This window comes from Enoplosus armatus, chromosome 1, assembly GCF_043641665.1.
Source record: "Enoplosus armatus isolate fEnoArm2 chromosome 1, fEnoArm2.hap1, whole genome shotgun sequence".
NCBI lineage: Eukaryota > Metazoa > Chordata > Actinopteri > Centrarchiformes > Enoplosidae > Enoplosus > Enoplosus armatus.
The window spans coordinates 1,977,653-1,995,843 of NC_092180.1; the positions used below are offsets into that span (position 1 = coordinate 1,977,653).

The 18,191-nt window shown below is 45.4% G+C and overlaps 1 protein-coding gene across 1 annotated transcript in view; it reads left to right on the forward strand.

The window, feature by feature from the left end:
• The window catches only part of LOC139297107 (SH3 and multiple ankyrin repeat domains protein 2-like), a 110,009-nt gene extending 96,164 nt beyond the window's left edge, over positions 1-13,845 (forward strand). Inside the window, exons 21-24 of the mRNA XM_070919718.1 lie at positions 186-298; positions 557-662; positions 1,656-4,158; positions 13,320-13,845. Coding sequence (XP_070775819.1) covers positions 186-298; positions 557-662; positions 1,656-4,158; positions 13,320-13,845 — 3,248 coding nt within the window. The remainder of the gene's footprint in view (positions 1-185; positions 299-556; positions 663-1,655; positions 4,159-13,319) is intronic.
• Positions 13,846-18,191: the final 4,346 nt, after the last annotated feature.

Sequence of the window (18,191 nt, forward strand, 5' to 3'; positions counted from 1 at the left end):
AAAAAAATTGTTTCAATGTTTTTTGTTTCAGTTTCATTCGCAAGTCAGTGTGGAAACACAGGGAGGGGTCACTGTGAATGATGAGCTTGCGTTTGGCCCATGAGACCCTTACTAAGGCTTTGCAAGTTAAGTCCTGCGCTCGCCATTTTTGTTGCTCATGAATTACGGCTGGCTTTATCTTGCAGACAAAGTTGAGGAGATGACACACGCCCAGAAGACCTCGCCTGTCGATATGAAGATCGCCACAATCAAACCGCGCCCATCCAGTCGCTGTTTGGTTACGGCAGCTGATATGAATGTGAGTGAACAAAACTGAACTCGCTCGATGTTGAAGAACACGTGCAAAGGTGGAACATAGATTTAAAATGAGATTATTAATACCGTATATTATGGTGTTACTTTGTGATTTTTAGTTTTAGTGTGTTTGTTTTACTGCTTATCTTGAATGATAGATAACTGAAACTAAATGTCGTCGGTGTTGGTCTCCACAGCCAACACAGAGCTAATGAAATGTGTGTATTTCTGCGTATGTCATTAACAACATTCTGGTTTGCAGTCCTTGTATCATGACCGCCAGGGAGTAGCAGTGGTGCCACCCACTGTGCCGGGGGCCTTCCTGGGGTTACCGGAGAAGGGCACTCTGAAAAAGCAAAAGTCCATAGGTATGATGTAGATACAGTAAGTGTGAGTGTGGGAGGGCGTGTGAGTGTCAGCTTGAGTTGTGAACTGCGTGTCCAGTACCTTGTGCTTTTAGCTTGTCGTAATATTCTGTTAATGCTCGGAGGACTTGCTCTGTGCTCAAGCAATATTAAAGCTAATTATAGATAAATTGAATGAATGATCCAGTCAGCAAAGTGTGCTTTCAGGCGATAATATTGGAGGTCATTAAGCATATGCTGAAGCCTCATTCTCGCTGCTGAACTGGAGGGACATTATGCAGGCTAATGTTACTCACGGCTTTTTTGATTTGCAATGCCGTCATTATTATATACAAAAAATGAATGCCTTTTTTTCGCAATAATTTTCAATGACGGCACTTTTAGCATGTTCTGGTTTGGTGACGCATGGGAAATGTTGCCCCTGAGCAAACCTGTAACTTTATCAATGAAAGGAAAAATGTTACTGAACTAAACAAGCGTCTTCTGCAAACCTTCCCTGGTTAGATGAATCCCCAAATGCTAGCTACAAGCTGAATAACCTACTGCTCACCTCTAGATACCCAGAAGACTGGTTTTATATCTAAATGTCACTACATTTCTGAACAACAAAATAAGATTGATGTAAGTTTGTAAAGCAAGCCATTTTGACCTCTTTTTGATGTACACAGCTCCCATAACTCCATGGCTTCTCTCTGAATACATTTTATCCTTCAGCCTTTAATATAATATTATAATATTCTTGTCCTTATTTCTGTTTTCAAGATTTCAATTGGTCAAATGAACTCACCAGGAGATTCCCACTTGGCGCAGCAAACATCTTATAGTCAGCTACTTTTTGTCAGGAACCACTGCTTGGATAAATAAAGGTTAAGAAAGAAGCTCACATCAATAAATGAGACATTTGCTGTGGAAAGAGGAGGCCATGCTGGAAATAAGAAATAAGGATGTCTCCCCCAGGTCCTCGCATAATTTTTCTTTCTGCTCCATTTCTCCAAGGTACAACGGAGGATGAGAAACAGGGATTCCTCACACCTCCCCTACTCAAGTTCTCCCGCAGCCTCTCTATGCCCGACACCTCAGAGGACATCCCTCCTCCCCCAGCCATTTCACCCCCTTCGCCACCTGCCTACAACTCAGCTGCCGGCCCTACTCCCAAGAGCTACGGCACCACTCGACCCAGCTTCACCCAGAACAATGCAGTGACGACCATTAGCCGAACCACCGATGTTGGTACGTTAAGGCGTGGTTATTTCCGGCAGAGCTCAGAGCAGTTTGAGAGCACACGCACTCGAGGGCGAACTCCAGTGCCGGAGAACCCCTACTCCGAGGTGGGCAATAAGACACTGTACGTGCCAGCAAAACCAGCTCGAAGGAAGGGCATGCTTGTAAAGCAGCCCAATGTTGAGGACAGTCCTGAGAAAACATGTCACATGCCATCAAGCCCCTCTGGCCCGGTTTCCATGCCTACTACGCCTGTAGAACGAACGTGCTCCTCCATCCCCATCCCCACCATCATCGTTAAGGAGCCCTCCACCAGCAGCAGTGGCAAGAGCAGCCAGGGTAGCAGTATGGAGATCGAGCCCACCACCCCTGAACACCCACCTCTCACGCCCATTGTTGGTGGAAGTGGAGGTTTGCGTCCTGAAGACCCTATGTCTCTAAGCAACCCCTTCGCGGCAGCAATTGCCGGGGCAGTACGGGACCGGGAGAAGAGGCTAGAGGCAAAAAAGCACTCAATTGCCTTCCAGTCAATAGACATAGGGGATGATGACTTCAGTAGTCCCACACCAACCCCTCGCCTTCGGCAGTCAAAGTCCATCGATGAAGGCATGTTCAGTAGCGACGAGCGGCTTCGAAGGATATTGGCTCCCCCTCCCGCAGCACAGCTTGGGCCCCCTGTTGGGGGTGGTAGTGGCAACATGACAGATTTCAACACTCCTGAGCCCACGGTGGTGCGGGAGCCTCTAAACACCAGAACAGGCCAGTGTCCCAACTTGGACAGTCCTGTTAGTCTCCCAGCCACTCCTCCTAAGAGCCACTACAGGGCCAACGGGACCTACCTCCATCCTGTCACCGGCAAGCCCTTGGACCCTAATTCTCCACTAGCTCTGGCCCTGGCAGCTCGCGACCGGGCCATGAAGGAGCAACAAAACCATCCTCAGAATCAGTCACAAAATCCTCCTCAGGTTCAACAAACCCCCAAGCATGAAGCCCAGTCCCTCCCAATTCAGCCAAGCCACAAACCAGACCTCAACCAACCGCTGTTTATTGACACGAAACTACGCTCCGGGATCGAGACGAGTTTCGCTGCAATCTCCACCGCGACCATGGGGCGACCTGGCCGAGGCGGCCTGAGGAGGCAGATGACAGAACAGAAGTATGAGTCTGATGGGGCACGGGAAGAACGGCAGCATCAGGCAGTTGAGGAGAGGAAAAGCGCGCCAGCAGATGTGGCTGACGCATCACAGCCCAAGTCAGCCGGGCTGTTGATGGTCCACACCAGCACAGAAGCAAGCAACAAGGTGAACAACCAAGAGGTGGAGGGGCAGGACAGCAACAGGCCATCTGAGCTGAAGGATCCCAACCAACCCGATCCTCTCAAAGCTCCAACACTGTCCTCCAATCCCCAGCCGCCCTCATCACGGCGGAGGAGCATTCCCTTAGGCGAGTCCATGGATGAACCAGTAAAGCTGCCCTTCCGCATCCCTCCTCCCCCTCTGGCCTCCGTTGACATTGATGAGGATTTTGACTTCACAGAGCCTCTCCCCCCACCACTGGAGTTTGCCAACAGTATTGACATTCCTGACGACCAGGCTAGTGCCATTGCAGAGATGCTTCAGCAACAGAGACGAAATGGGGGACCTCCTCTACCCCCATACCATGCTCACGCTCCACCTTCTGTCACTGATCAACACAAACGGGTGTCAAACAGCATGCCCCCCTCATATCCTCCTCCTCCACCTGACCCAGAGTCAGGAGTGGGTGACTCGGGCATCGAAGAGGTAGACAGCCGCAGTAGCGGGGATCCTCAGCACATGGAAACCACCAGCACCGTTTCCAGCATCTCCACCCTGTCGTCAGAGGGAGGCTTCTGCGACAGCGCTCTGGAGAGCCTCTATGCCACCGCAGACGGGCATGCCTTCCTGGTGGATCGGCCCCCTGTGCCACCCAAACCCAAAGGCAAGTCCGTCATCAACAGAACATCGCTTTATCATGACGCTCTCATTGAAGAGCCCCCAGAGTCCTATGGGTCACCCCCCCAGGCCCCTCCCCCTCCCCCTTCATCCTCTGAACCTCCAAGGACTCCTACTCAAAGGACATCCAAGTTGTGGGGCGATCAGCCCCCTGAGCTGCGCAGCCCCCCATCCACACCAGACTCCAAGAACACCGTTATCACCGAGCTGAGCTCGATTCTGCAGCAAATGAATCGCGATAGGCCAGCCAAGCCAGGAGAAAGCCTCGACTCCCCCACGGGGACCAGGGGGGCCTTTGGAACAAGGTACGTGATAAGTCAATTCTTTTTTTCTCAATTTTTCTTTTTCTAGTTTGGGTTTTAGTATATCTACCACACAGGAAGCTGTCAACAGTTTTCAGAGGGATTGTGAGCTGACCCGCTGCTTAAGTTTATAGACTTAAGATAATAAGATTATAGCTTCTGTACATTTAGCAAGCAACCAAGGGTTCGGAGGTCTTACAGGAGCATTACAACTCAGCTGCTTGTTTTGAATTGTGTGTGTATGTATGAGGCGGCAGGGGTCTGCTTGTATGTCATGTGAAGGGTTTATAGAAGCATCTCAAGGTTCTTCACAGGCTTCATATTGTTGTGGCTCGTACTCTATGTATACATCTTTATTATACTGTATACGTCACAAATCCCAGTAATATGCATGTTGTCAGATATGACAGGTGAGCACACGTTTTGATATAGGTCTCTGTACAGGCATGATGATGTCAAACCTGGCTACCTCACTGTAAGGGCAAGACGTCAGGAAGCTGCACACAGTGACTGCACCTTCCTGTTGTTCGTCAAGAAACGAGCTTTTACTTTATTGAGGTAGCAGTCTGTCGTGTCGTGGAGTCATGATCTGTGGATATCCTACTGTATTAGCTGATAACATGAAGATGTGATAAAAGAGTTACTCTGGGGAGTTAATTCATCATTCAGCTCATCCTCTCGCTTTTTTATGTTTGACATTTATTTACACTGTTTTCTGTCACATTTACTGTTTACGTGGACGGAAGCACAAGGGACCAGCCCGAACAGCCACTGTAGGCTGTTTACTTGTTGGTGGGTGGGATTAAGGGATGGTACATTTGTTGTAGCAAGATCGATTTCCTGCGCTGCCATGGTTAGATTGTTCAGGTTTTGCAGTAACTGGGACAACGTTTTGATGGACCCTGCACCTGAACCAGCTCAGCTCATGGTTTTTTAAACTCACATCTCCCCTGCATGAGAGGGAAATAAAAAGCACCATAAATAATTCACTGCTCACATGCATTTTGTATGAATGGTCCCATCGCTCATCACAGAGGTGTAGAGAGCAGAGGGAAAGAGTTGATTCCTCTGGGCGTCCACGTCTTCTGATCTAATAAACACAATGACGTCCATTTGTGGTAATTACAGTGAGATGCCCAGCAGCTGCTTTGGTCCAGCCTTGCGTACCCTCCTTCACGCTTCACGCCACACACCATCATGTTATCCTAGTTTTCATCCTCTTCAGTTCAAAGTCATGTCTGTTGACCTTTACACTTTGTACTCATCTCATTTTCAGCTCACGCCTCTCCATCTTCACCTCCATTTTCTCCAGTCTCCTGTAGTTCCTTCACCTCTTCTTTCTTCATGCCTTCTGTGTCTCCCACCTTCACAGGTAGGTTCCATCGGCTGCTATCACCCCACACCGGAGCCCTGTCTCCACTTTTATGTGTCCATTTTAAGGTTTATAAAGTTTCATACTGAGAGAAAAAAAGGAAACTACTGTATCTTGTTTGAGTACTTAAGATAATACTAGATGTGATACTGAATTTAAATAGGCAAAGAACCAGCTGCAGAATGAATGATACACAATACGTCATGAATCAGCTTAGTTAATGACGTTTCCCACAGCATCACGTTTAATCTCACAGTGACTATGGTGTGACATTAGGCATCGTGAGTTATCTGGTTGTCTCTTGGTGCTGTTAGTAGCTTTATGATGCTAAGGTATCAGGTGCATGAAGCTGGCAGCCTCTCAAAGTAAACTGTTTATTCCCCCCAAGCCATGCATTTGCAATGATTTCTTGTACTGAGAGGATTGTTTCGCACAGTGAAGTTTCTTATGACTTCTAGAAAGCAGACATTTTATGTACTTTCTGTTCCTCTTTTAAGGTCATGTGAATCATGTCAGATTTATTGCAAATATGAGCTGCAAATTGGGAAAAAAATCTTTTACATCAGCTTCCTAGTGACAGTTACACGAGGGATGTGTTGGATTATCTTTTAGGTCCCAGCTTTTCCCACTTGGCCTCTTGAGTTGCGTAAGAATGTGCCGACAGAGGCAGCAAAATGATATCAACACAACACAGAAGCCAAAATAATTTTATATATATATATTTTATACCCTTAAAACCTTATGTGCTTTGTAAAAAACAATTCAAACGAAGAATAAATATTTAAAAAATGGAGAAATAATAGCATGTGAAGAGGATCATGCCAGAAAGTCCATATAAAATATAAGTCTGTAGTTATGTGATATTTTCCATACTACAAATCTGATTGACTCCGTCTTGGTTTTGCAGGCTGCATGCGAATCCCGGTCATGCATGTGAAGCTCCTAAAAAACACCTGAAGAAGAATAACTTGTAGAGTTTAGCAGTTTAATCACAACACTAACAGTTTAGCTAGCTATATAAACCACTCCCTCACCCACAGAGATTATTCAGTGGTCAAACTGGTTACATGCCAGTACAGTACATTATGCCTGTGCCTTCTACATGATCGTCCAGTGGCTTAAATGAGACAGGGAGACAGATGGCTAATTTCAGTTTAATATCAGTGTCACTTAAAGACCATGTGGAGTTCCACAGACAGCTGACTGACGTAGTTACACTTGGGAGGAGTAAAACTTACATACACATCTTGGAGAGACAGCTGCACACCAACATCTGGCTAGAAAGCATATCTAATTCTTCTTGGATTCATTTACACGTGCCTTTTTCTGATGATCCGATCTGCATGAAGTGACTGAAGTGTAAATGGGGACTGTAGTCCAGAGATATCTGATATCTGAATTCTGCTAGAAGTAGTTAAACAAAGCTCATGTAAAACCCTGATCTGTAACCTAATTTAACAGATTGGTCGGTAGGTGGAGGATTTTTACTTTACTGGCAAGAGTCAGTTGGATGTAACCAGACTGACTGATTCTGTCACTTTGTGATGAGACCACACGTCTCCAGACGAATACCTGAAATTGCAGTTATGGATAATGATTTAAATTCCCAACAACAAAGCTACACCCACAGACTTCCAATAAGGTCCAATTTCATTTCATTTGTGGTTTGAATTGCTGCCTTCTTGAGGCTTTAGGTTGGTGTAGAAATCTCCAACTTGGTTTATTACTTCTGTATTCCTGCCCACATTTAAAGCAAAAGCCTTCACAGTTGTCCTCAGATGTGTATGAACTCAGACACAGCTGACACTCATCTGAAGTGAAAGGAATTTACAGCTCTGTAGTTGCAATTTACTGTTATTCATTTGTCCTACCTACCCAGAGCGACACAAGCTCGTGGCTGCCTTTTTCTATCCGTGTAGTTTGAAGGAGTGTTGACTGGTCTGATTAGCTTAGTTCAGTTCAGTAACTGGTTCACTGTGGGATCAAACAACCAGGTGTCGTCCTGCCCTGATGTGACTGCAGCGTTCAACCCTCCTTCCTAAAGCTGCACCGAACATCCTGCTTAAATCAGTCAGTTGCTTGTAATCTGGTCTTTCTGGTTGATGCTCTGAGGGGTTTGCGAGTGTGTTTCTCGTGTCAGACGGAGTTTAAACCCCGCTCACTTGTGTGCCACCGGGGTCTCCGATTATCTGCCTCCGTGCTCAGAGGGGGTTTTCGTGTCGCACTACTTAGTCTTGCGCAGAGGGTCGGCCGGCTCCGCGGCAGAAGATGAGGTTGTAGGCAGCTGGAGACGTGAAGACAGGGAGCGCCTCGTCGTACGAGGAGGCCTGGGGAGGGTAAAGGTGGTCCTGCCTCTGAGACCCTCAAACAGATGGCAACAGAGATGCACAGAAGATGGCCTAGATTCACACATGCTCGCCCTCTCTTTCTCTCTCTCTCCCTCTATTCTTTGCTCTCTTGCTCTTGTGCACGATCTCCTGCTCTTCCTCTCGCCCCCCCCCCACTTTCTTCCTCAGTATGTTGGAATCAGCCTCAGCACTGGTGGTAATATCAGATTTTCTCCTTTGGACGTTTGTGGGGTTTTTTTCTCTCTTCTGTTTTTTTTATCCTCGTCTCTTAGCCTCCCAGATTAAATGTGCGTTGGTTGTGCCTGTGGACGAAAGGGTTGCCTAGCAACCGGCTGATGAGAGCAGCCTTGAGGCCTGCAGTGATGTCAGTCGGAGTCGGGGGAGGGGTGTGTGTGTTTGTACATGTGTGTGTATTTGTGAGAGAGAATGGAGCAAGAGGATGGCAGGCCTAACCCTCAGCAGAGTTCAACATCATCTCACGCAGGTCACGTGCCGCGCTGCTTTAGTAGGCCACCGTTATGTAACCCGCAGCCCAGTCAGTCCGTGTGTGCGCGCGCATTCAAGCTTCTATAAATACAGGCAGCGTGTGCATGCACGCCGATGAGTGCGACCCTGTGAGCGTGAGCCGGTGTGTGCTAGAAAGAAGCCGGGAGTCATGCGATGTGTGGGCGTGGTGAAGGCGAGGTCTCCCACCACAGATATCAATAGCACTGCATCACTTTCCTCTCCACCTGCTCAGCTGACGGAGAGCGAGTTGTTCCTGCGCTGAGATGAAGGCCAGCGAGGGACACGTGCTAACGTTTCTGGGGTGTGTGTGTGGGGGGGGGGTGCATTGGCAGAATGTGCTCGTACTGTTGGTGTTTGTCCTCGCATGGTCCAGTGCATTTTACGGATGGATATTCACCAAAAAAAGCAAACAAATAAATAAGTAAAAACACAAGAACAACAGGTACAAATGAAATAAGAATAAAAGTACATGTACATGTCAGTACATACAGACCCATCCCATAATCCAGTTTTTACATATATCTTGTGTATCACAAGTATCCCACCAGATTGGTTGGTACCCATTGAAATGTCCAATTTAGAAAATGACTTTAACAGTATTTGGACAAAGGCATCATCATCTTATAGCCCGAGATGTATTATTCTCATCAGTGATTAATGGGTTGGTTAAATTTTGGATAAATCAATTAATCATTTAGTCTTTAAAATGACTGAATATAGTGAAAAATGTCCATCTCAGGTTTCCCAGAGCTCAGGGGGATATCTTCACATTGCCTGTTTGGTCTGACCAACAGTCCAAATCCAAATCCCAAAGATATTCAGTTATATAAAACAAACAAAAGCAGTAAATCCTCAGCAAATGATTGCTTCAGCAGTGAACTTAACACACAGCACAACACGAACTGGAGGAGCGTGGAATGTGTCTGTGGAGTAAATCGACGCTCGCTGAGTCTTTCTTCAGCCTGTAGTTAAAAAGTTCTTACAAGCAGCATATTAACTTTTCATTTCCAAGTGACGTGGCAGCCTCGTGCAGGTGGTCCAGCTCTTTGGTCCAGACTGAGATGAAGTCTGCTTTCATCTAGTGTCACCAGCAGGTCAAACTTTTCCAGCTTCAGGTTCATCGGGTCAAAGGTTCTTTGGTTAATGACCAAATACCTGCAAAACGATTTCCATCAGCTCTGTGTTTTATCCTAATCAGCTACAATGGTGACCATCGTAAATATGAATTACAACACATCGGTGTGTTAGCATTGTCAGTGTGAGCATGTTAGCATTCAGCTTGAAGTGCTGCACAGAGATGCTAACATGGCTTTCAGCTCTCTTTTGTGTGTTTATGATGAACCGAAATTATAAAAACTTTGTTGTCACGTTTCTGTTTCTTCATCCACCGTCATCTGCAAACATTAAACACGTCACTGAGTAGTTATAATAGAATATATTCCTCCCGGGCCCTCGTGGACAGGAGTGATGCTTTGTACAATCTGTGCAAAATAAAGAATATGTGTTAAATCTGTCTGCAATCAACAAAAAAATATATGCACAAATAATCTGGTTTGCTGTCGGCCGCCTGAGAGAAATTCAAAGCCTAGCACCGTCCTCTTTGTTATACGTGACTCTTAGTAGCTGCAAGAAATGGTAATAAGGTCAGAGAAGCTAAACGAGGCACTGTGCTAATTAGTCTAACAGGCAATTACATACTTTTCACATCAATTTAACTCCTGGAACAGAAAGGGTTTAATAGATGATAGAATACCGGGATACCAGTCAGAGAAGTGCTTGACAGACGGCAGGTTAAGTGTTTTTAAGCATCTCTGCTGTTGTTTTGAATCAGAGTCGGAGCGTAGTTTTCCAGTCCAACCTGCCGTTACAAAAAAGGAAAATGTTGCGACCCAGGAGACGAGGTCGAAGGCGGACAGATGGCTTCATGAAGATGTTATGCTCTTCCATGCATTCCCCTCTTTTCTTTTATCTCATGTATGTGTGTGTGTGTGTTCATCACATGTCTAATGTTGTCCTCTGTCCCCGTCTCATCCAAACAACACGACTTCCTGTGGAGAAGCTGGTGTTGAAAAGCGAAGACTGTAAGTTTGTTCACTGAGCGGCGGGGCTGCACTTTCCCGATGGCCCAGTTCCCAGTTTGGCAGAGCGACCCCCTTAGTCCCCTTCACTTCCCCTCGGGCTTTTCCATATGTTACAAGTAGGAAAGAGCGATATCTAGGCTACACGAAGCAATTGGTGGAAAAAGTCAATCTGAGAGTGTGGAGGTCACTTTTGTGCCCTTGGCTCAGTTTCGCTCTCAGAACAGTCGGTCAGTGAAAATTCAACCAGTTTATTAGCAAAAAAGTCCACAGGAAAAAAATAAATCCCTGGGGGGAGCTGAAGGAAGGTGGGATCTTTCTGCATGGATTGGTGTGTGTGTGTGTTGTGGTGGGGGGGGGGGCACTGCTCCAAATATCAGCACATCCATCACATCCTGCCATCTGTGGCAGCAGGTAATGTGAGGGAGATGTGTCTTACTCACAAATACGCACACACACACACACACACACACACACACACACACACACACACACACACACACACACACACATATATACACACACACACACACACACACACACACACACACACACACACACACGTTTTGGCTTGTGGTGGTGGGTCTTGTTTTCAGTTGCAGCTCTTTCTGGTTGAGGCCTGTTCTTGTCTTAATAATTGTCTCATTTGAGCTGTGATGACAACAATAACATGTTATAACATGTTATGTTCTCAGATTATATATTTTCAACACTTCATGTTCATCTACTTTGATGTTCAACATGGAGAGGTCGTTTTCTTACCGTCAACAAATCTCAGGAAAAGATGGTTTTGCCGTGAGATATTTGACAGTTAGAAATATTCACAGTATGATGAAATTCACCGGACTTGTCCTATAAAATGAAGCGGTGTCTGTTTGTGACCTCTAAACCTCCTGAAGAGGTAAAACTATCTTGTATTCCTTAAGACAGTTGTACTGTAGTCTAAAGTACACTAGAGTTACTCTTTCTTTTCCTGTAGAAAAATAAAAAGAACTGCTGTTGTAATGAATACTGCAGACCGGAATCATTTCATAGTATAATAAAGTAACTGTACATATAATTTACTTACTTAAAAAAGTGGATTTATTGTTAAATGACTCTTTGAATAATGCAATAATCTATCCATGCTTCCCAGCTTTTACTCAAACCTTTAAACTGTCGTTCTGATTCTAGGATGCTACATTAATGAAGTAATTAAGTGTCAAGATTTATTCCTTTTTATTATTGTTTTATAATATTTCTTTGCTGGTGATGTAAATTTCTATGAGGGGAAATTGACCCTCGTACAGTAAAGGCTATAAAAAGGTTAGAGTGGCTGACCTCCCCCTCCCCATGCATCCATTAAGAAGCAGTGGGTGGACTGAGCGCTGCAGGCCCCCCCTCTCAGCATGCAGGAGGCTCGGTCTTTGTTGCAGCTGCTGCAGTAATCACTTCACATGAATGTAATAAACCATTAAACCCATTAACCACTGGGAGTTTAGGATTCGGCTTCAGCCTGGAAAACCCTTTACATGTTCAAATGAGACGGTGTCAGAAATACTGTTTAAACCAAACAGCTCCAAGTTCTTCAGGCGGTTCTGCTGATCAGTACTTTCCTTCCAAAGTTTTAGAATAAATTATGAGTGAAGTCTGAGATGTAAACTTCTGACCAACATCACGTCTCTCCCCAAAACAAGACCATTTCCAGTCATTTCATTTCACCAAAGTAGACCAAGCTTCCAATCTAGCATTGAATGTCCAAGTGAGTGTGGGAGGATTCTTTTAATAATCCTGTTTTAATAATTTGATAAATGTTCTATTAATGCAACAAGTGACATAAAACCTTACTAATGTTATTTATTGAGAAGCCTATACTGAAAAAAAAGCAATGAAGTTAGCAAGTTAGCATTCAGAACATTAAAAGAAAATGATTATGTTCAAATTATTATTATGATGAAGGCCAGCTATTTATAAATAAAGTATTTTGTAGCATTTTGTGTGTTAAAACAGATCGTGTCGGCCGCTTTTCCTGCTGTTTCTACATATATAAGCGATATAAACAATCTAACTTTGTCTAGTTTACGTATTTTGGGAGTCTGTAACATGTCCTGTAACATGAACGTGTGAATGAAGCAAATGAATCCAAGAGACACTTCAGTTCACAGACGTCCCAAATATAAGATGACTGCTGAGACGGACCCGACACCCTGACAGTAAATATAAACATTCAGGCTCTGGCCTGGTTTAACTTGCACCTTCTACACCTTCTGCATCAGCTGCTGCAGCTTTGGTGAATAGTTTTGCATATGATGCCACCTACTGTTCATTATGCAGCATTACATTAATCCCTCCAGCAGTGACCTGATAAACATCTGTAGTTACACAGTCTGCCTGACCCTCCACGTTACTGTCTCCGTTTTAAAAGGATCTGAAACGTGTTGAGAATGACTTCCTGCTTTTCAGCTGATGGTTTCACTTCAGTCAAAGTGTTCGGGGGGGGGGGAGTCAGCTGCCACACTGTGACCTTTTTAATGCATCGTGTTCACTTATTGTTTGTCTTCTTTCTGCTTTTTGTATTTCTGATTTTTAATTGAAGACCAATTTAAGATTTAAGAAAACAAGTAGAAACAAAGAAAAGTTTTTAACGTTCCCTTCCACTCCTCGATCAGAGACTGAATACCTGCCGGGTGTTTAAATAGGCCCCCACATAACGTCTATATTCAAGATATGAAATCAGTCATAAACGTTATAAAGCATCCAGTGGAACACAGCGGCCGATGTGGAGCTGGTTTGTGATGATCTTGGGTTGTACATTCTTTTGAAAATCTCACATGTGAACCCTGACTGACCCGCCGTCTCCTCTCTGCCCCCCTCCCTCAGGCCTCCCACCGAAGACTCAGGAATGCGTAACAACGCCGCTGCTGCCCTCACCTCCACCCCTCCCAGCAGCCTCCCATCATCCCAGACGCACCCCTGCAGCCCTCCGGACTCGGCCTCCTCCCTCACCCCCTGCTCCTCGCTGCCGCCCTCCGTGTCGCCCACCCTCACCGACGTCTTCGGCCTGCCCACCCCACCCATGGGCAGCGGTGGCGGTTACAGCCTGAGCTCCTCGTGCGGCGGCAGCGGCAGCTCGCGCTCCCCGTCGCCGCTCACGCTGATGCAGGCGGTGGCGGCCTCGGGCAAGCCCTTCGCCTCCAAACCCATGGAGCTGTGGAGCAAGCACGACGTGGCGGACTGGCTGGAGAGCCTCAACCTGGGGGAGCACAGGGACGCTTTCCTGGACAATGAGATCGAGGGCGCCCACCTGCCCTCGCTGCAAAAGGAGGACCTAATAGACCTGGGCGTGACGAGGGTGGGCCACCGCATGAACATCGAGAGGGCCCTGAAGCTGCTGCAGGACAGATAAGCCCCGAGGAGACGAGGGGGGGCGACGCGTGGAGTCAGAGCCGAGGAGAGGGAGGTGTTACCGACCACTTTTACCAATCTCTTCATCAGACATAATCTCAAGTCCTGGAACTGGGTACAAGTTTTGTCCAAGCTGATGCTGCCTCTTGCTGTTTTTGTCCTCTCTCATCCTCCGTCGCCCTCATCTCAGTGCTCCGGTCTTGTCCGCCCTCTTCCTCCTTCCCACCGCCCCGAGCATCAGGGGGTCACGGGATGTCGGGCGGAACTGCAGGGGGAGAGAGAAGAGAATAGCTGCTATGTCACATCAAGGAGAGAGAAAGCAGAGGAGGCCAGTAGGAAGGACTGACCAGAAAACTAAACCCTCTGGAACAGTGTGTACTCCAACACTGGGAAACAATACTGGAGGTTTATTTCACATACAGACTCGTGCTCACCCAACTGCTTTGGAATACTGAAGACTTTTTCCATACACCCGGTGTGGGTGCATGACAAACCAGCTGAGCTGGTCGTTGCTCCTTTTCTATCTTTGCTAGAGTTTGTTCAGAGAATAATATTTCTTCACTAGAGTCCTACCGGAGTTATATTTCTGGGTGCATCTAAGGTTGTAGAGAAAAATTTGAGATAGACTCCATTTTTTTTGCTTTTCACCTGTTTGTGTCAAAATAAGAACATTAGCTGACATGTTAAAACAAATACTAAACCATATCTCATGTCCATGCACACACGCACACACGCACACACACACGCACACACACACACACACACACTTTATGCACAGTGCCACACACACCGACAAAAGAGAAAACACACTGTCTTCACGGACAAACACACTCTCAGCATGTATACACACACCGATACTGCGATGGCCTTCTTCTCCTGAGAGAGAGCAAAGCGTGGAGAGAGGTGGTCACCAGAGGAGGAGCTCCGCTGTAGCAGGGGCCCCCGGGGCCCCTCGCCAGTCTACACCCGCCCGGTGTCCACCTCATCAAACAAGGAAGACCGAGGCAAGGACACGAGGTACAAGACGGACAGACAATGTTGGACCAGAGAAATTCTCACCTTGAAACGGTTTCACCAGCTTGTCTGTCTGCAAAGGGCGTCCTTGTCCTTCTTGGCTTTTCCTTCTAGTTGTGTGTGTGTGTGTGTGTGTGTGTGTGTGTGTGTGTGTGTGTGTGTGCGTGTGTGTGTGAGCGTGTGCGTGTGTCAATGGTTGACCCAAAATATCATTATGGCCAGTTTAGCTGTTTCCATGGATCCGCTATATAGGCCAGAGTATAGAATAACTAGAGCTGTTCTTTTGTACTTTACTTTTCTTCATTCTGTCGAATCTCCTTCCACTTCAGCGCGAGCAGGTCAACACTACAGTGATGCTAACGTATCCAACACCCTGTGTGTACGTGGTAGAAGTTGAGGTTTTTTAGAGAGACCATTTCAGGATATGTTTAAAGGAATAGTTCAACATTTGGGGAAATGAGCTTATTGGCTTTCTAGCTGCGAGTTAGATGAAAAGATCGATACCATTCTCATGTACACTAAATATGAAGCTGGAGCTGGGAGATTAGCTTAGCATAAAGCCTGGAGGCAGGGGAAACAGCTAGCCTGCCAGCAGCTTTGATGATAGGAGGTGAAGATATTCAAGGTCCCCAGAGGATGAAGCCCAGTGAGCTCCTGACCTCTCCTCTAGCGCCACCCTGAGGTTGACATTTGTAGTTTTGAGTGAAATATCTCGACATCTATTGGATGGATTGCTATGAAATTTGATTCGTGTCCCCCTCAGGATGAAACGTAGTAACTTCTCCTCTCGCACCATCATCAGGTTCAATTTGTCTTTATAACAAAATATCTGTTAAACTAATGACATTCCCGTCAGCCTCAGCTGTACTTTGTGTTTAGTGCTAATTAGCAAATGTTAGCATGCTAAACTAAGATGGTGAGCCAGCTGAATGCCATCAGCATGTTAGCATTGTTATTAGGAGCTTGTTAGCATGCTGATATTAGCCTTCAGCACAAAGCATGGCTGTAGACTCTGTAGACAGAGCCAGCCTAGCTGCTTCCGGTCTTAATGCTAAGCTAAACTAATTGTCTCCTGGCTTTAGCTCCATATTTACATGAGTGGTATCAATTTTCTCATCAAACTCTCAGCAAGAAAATGAATATGTGTATCTCTTGATAGCATTTTATTGAATTTGAATGCAGTGTCAAATCCTTTTGGTGCCCTTTTTTAGCTTTCACCTACTTATAATAACACCAGTTATGAACAACCTAAAGTTGAACAACTAAACTCACAGGTTGATATTTAAAGAGCTAAAACTCAAGTTTTACCAGAGAAATTACATATTTTCTATTTCGCTAAATGACTACCTGAACATTTTGTACATTGTTCTTTGTTAATAAAAGAAGAGCGAGGAGTTTAAAAGACTCCATGAGAGATTAGTTAGCATTAAGCTAACTCAAGCTAAAATCCATCCAGATCCAAAAAGAACCAAACGGCATCCCAAACTTGAAAAGCTGTCTAGAGGTACAACTCTGTGATTTGGAACACAGTCAAAGGGAAAGTACTGTTTTAGACCGAAACAGCCTTCAGTAGTGTGACTTCTGTACGTAAAGAAGGCCGGAGACGCAGCGCTGCATTAACAAAGCTGTTGCAGACGACACTGGCAGCCGCAACAGAATCAGACCATTTGTCTTTGAAGAAAAACAAGATTTTGTCTTGTAATTGTTCGTATCAGCAGGTCAAAGCTCGACGAACCGCTGGCTTTCAGAGCAGATGGAGAATCCGTGGCTTCAGGGTTTAATGTTGAATTACGTGTTCACGTAAGTCCTCATGCCTCGTCCTGCCCTCTAACCACTGTGCAGAAAACAAAAGGAAGCAGAGAATGACCTGACAAAGCCGGCAGATGTTCATCAGCGTGAGCCCTGTATGAGATTAGAAAGGGATAGAAACCATTTCTGATCTGTTGCAGATGAACTTCAGTGTCTGTAGCTCGACTGGACAATGAGCTGCTCCAAGTCCTGTATTGTTAGATGGAGACGGGATTTCAACTTTGTTATAAGGGTCCAATTAAAAACTAAATCAGCATTTATAAAAGCTGGAAATGTGTATGTGTTGGCTAGCAGTGATTACAGGCTGGTCAGAAGTAGAAGTGCAGTATGTGTTGAAATGTGTGTATATAAGAGTGTTTAACAGGATAAAAATGTCTATTTGATTATATGTATAGCTCTATTAAAAGGTTTAGAGTAAAAAAAGAAATTCTATGAAGGTTGATTTATAGTTGCCAGAGCTGACCTGAGGACCAGCGCAGTGGTCTCATCGCCGCCCCATCATCCTGCAGAGGATGCCTTAAATAGCTCACTGTTCCCCTCCTCCACCACCTGCACCACTGTCGGTTGTAGAGCTCTATAAAGAAGAAGAGCTTGTGTTTTATCTCAAAGTAGATTCTTTCAGAGCGCACCTCACGTGTGGTTTGATATGTGCTCGGCAGTAACCCAACGTCTGGAGATGTATATCGTTTTAAGAGCAAGTTCACCCTCATTTGGTTTCATGTCACACTCCGCAGCTTCATGCAGGTGCAGCTTTTCAGGAGACAAATGAAACATACACAAGCTCTGTGTTCTGTGAACATTAGCACGGGACGATGCTACTATAATCCTGTTACTTATTTTAAAACAACAGCGACGTGTCGGAGGGGTCGAAAAGCACAGTATTTTTAAAGATTTGTATAGAGTTCTATGAAATTTTATAGAGGTTATCTGAACAAAACCTGTTCAACACTGACGCGTGGATTGCCAAAAACAGAAATACTATATCGATAAAGGCGCGGACATGATTAGACTTATGGGTTATGTAAGAAGCAATATTTATTCTGAATGAATCTCCTTGGTTGTGTTTTCTTTTCCCATTTTAAAGTTACATATCATGATGCGATCACTTGTCAGTTTTAATGAAGTGTTGCCTAAAGTAGATGCGCTCTCTACTGCCGTAGTAGACTTAAGATATTTTGGCCAATCAAGTGACCACAAAACCCAGGTATCTTCTGAAGACCACCATCTGCCTGACTAGACTCCTCTCATCTTCCGAAATCCCCTGAGTGTGTGTATAAAAAAGAGCAAAATCTGTAAAAACGTATTAAAAAAATAACCGCAGGCCATCTTGGTAGGAAACTATATGAAACCTATATATATGTATACATACATAAATCCACCAAAAAGATTAGCGGTGGCTGTTGATTCCTCTGTGTGGATCAACGGGTCACTAAGCAGTTTTCTCTGTGGAAATGTAGAGCTGAGTAGATGTAGGAATCTTTAATTAAAGAGCATCACCAGGCCATGTTTAGGACAGGCATGGCT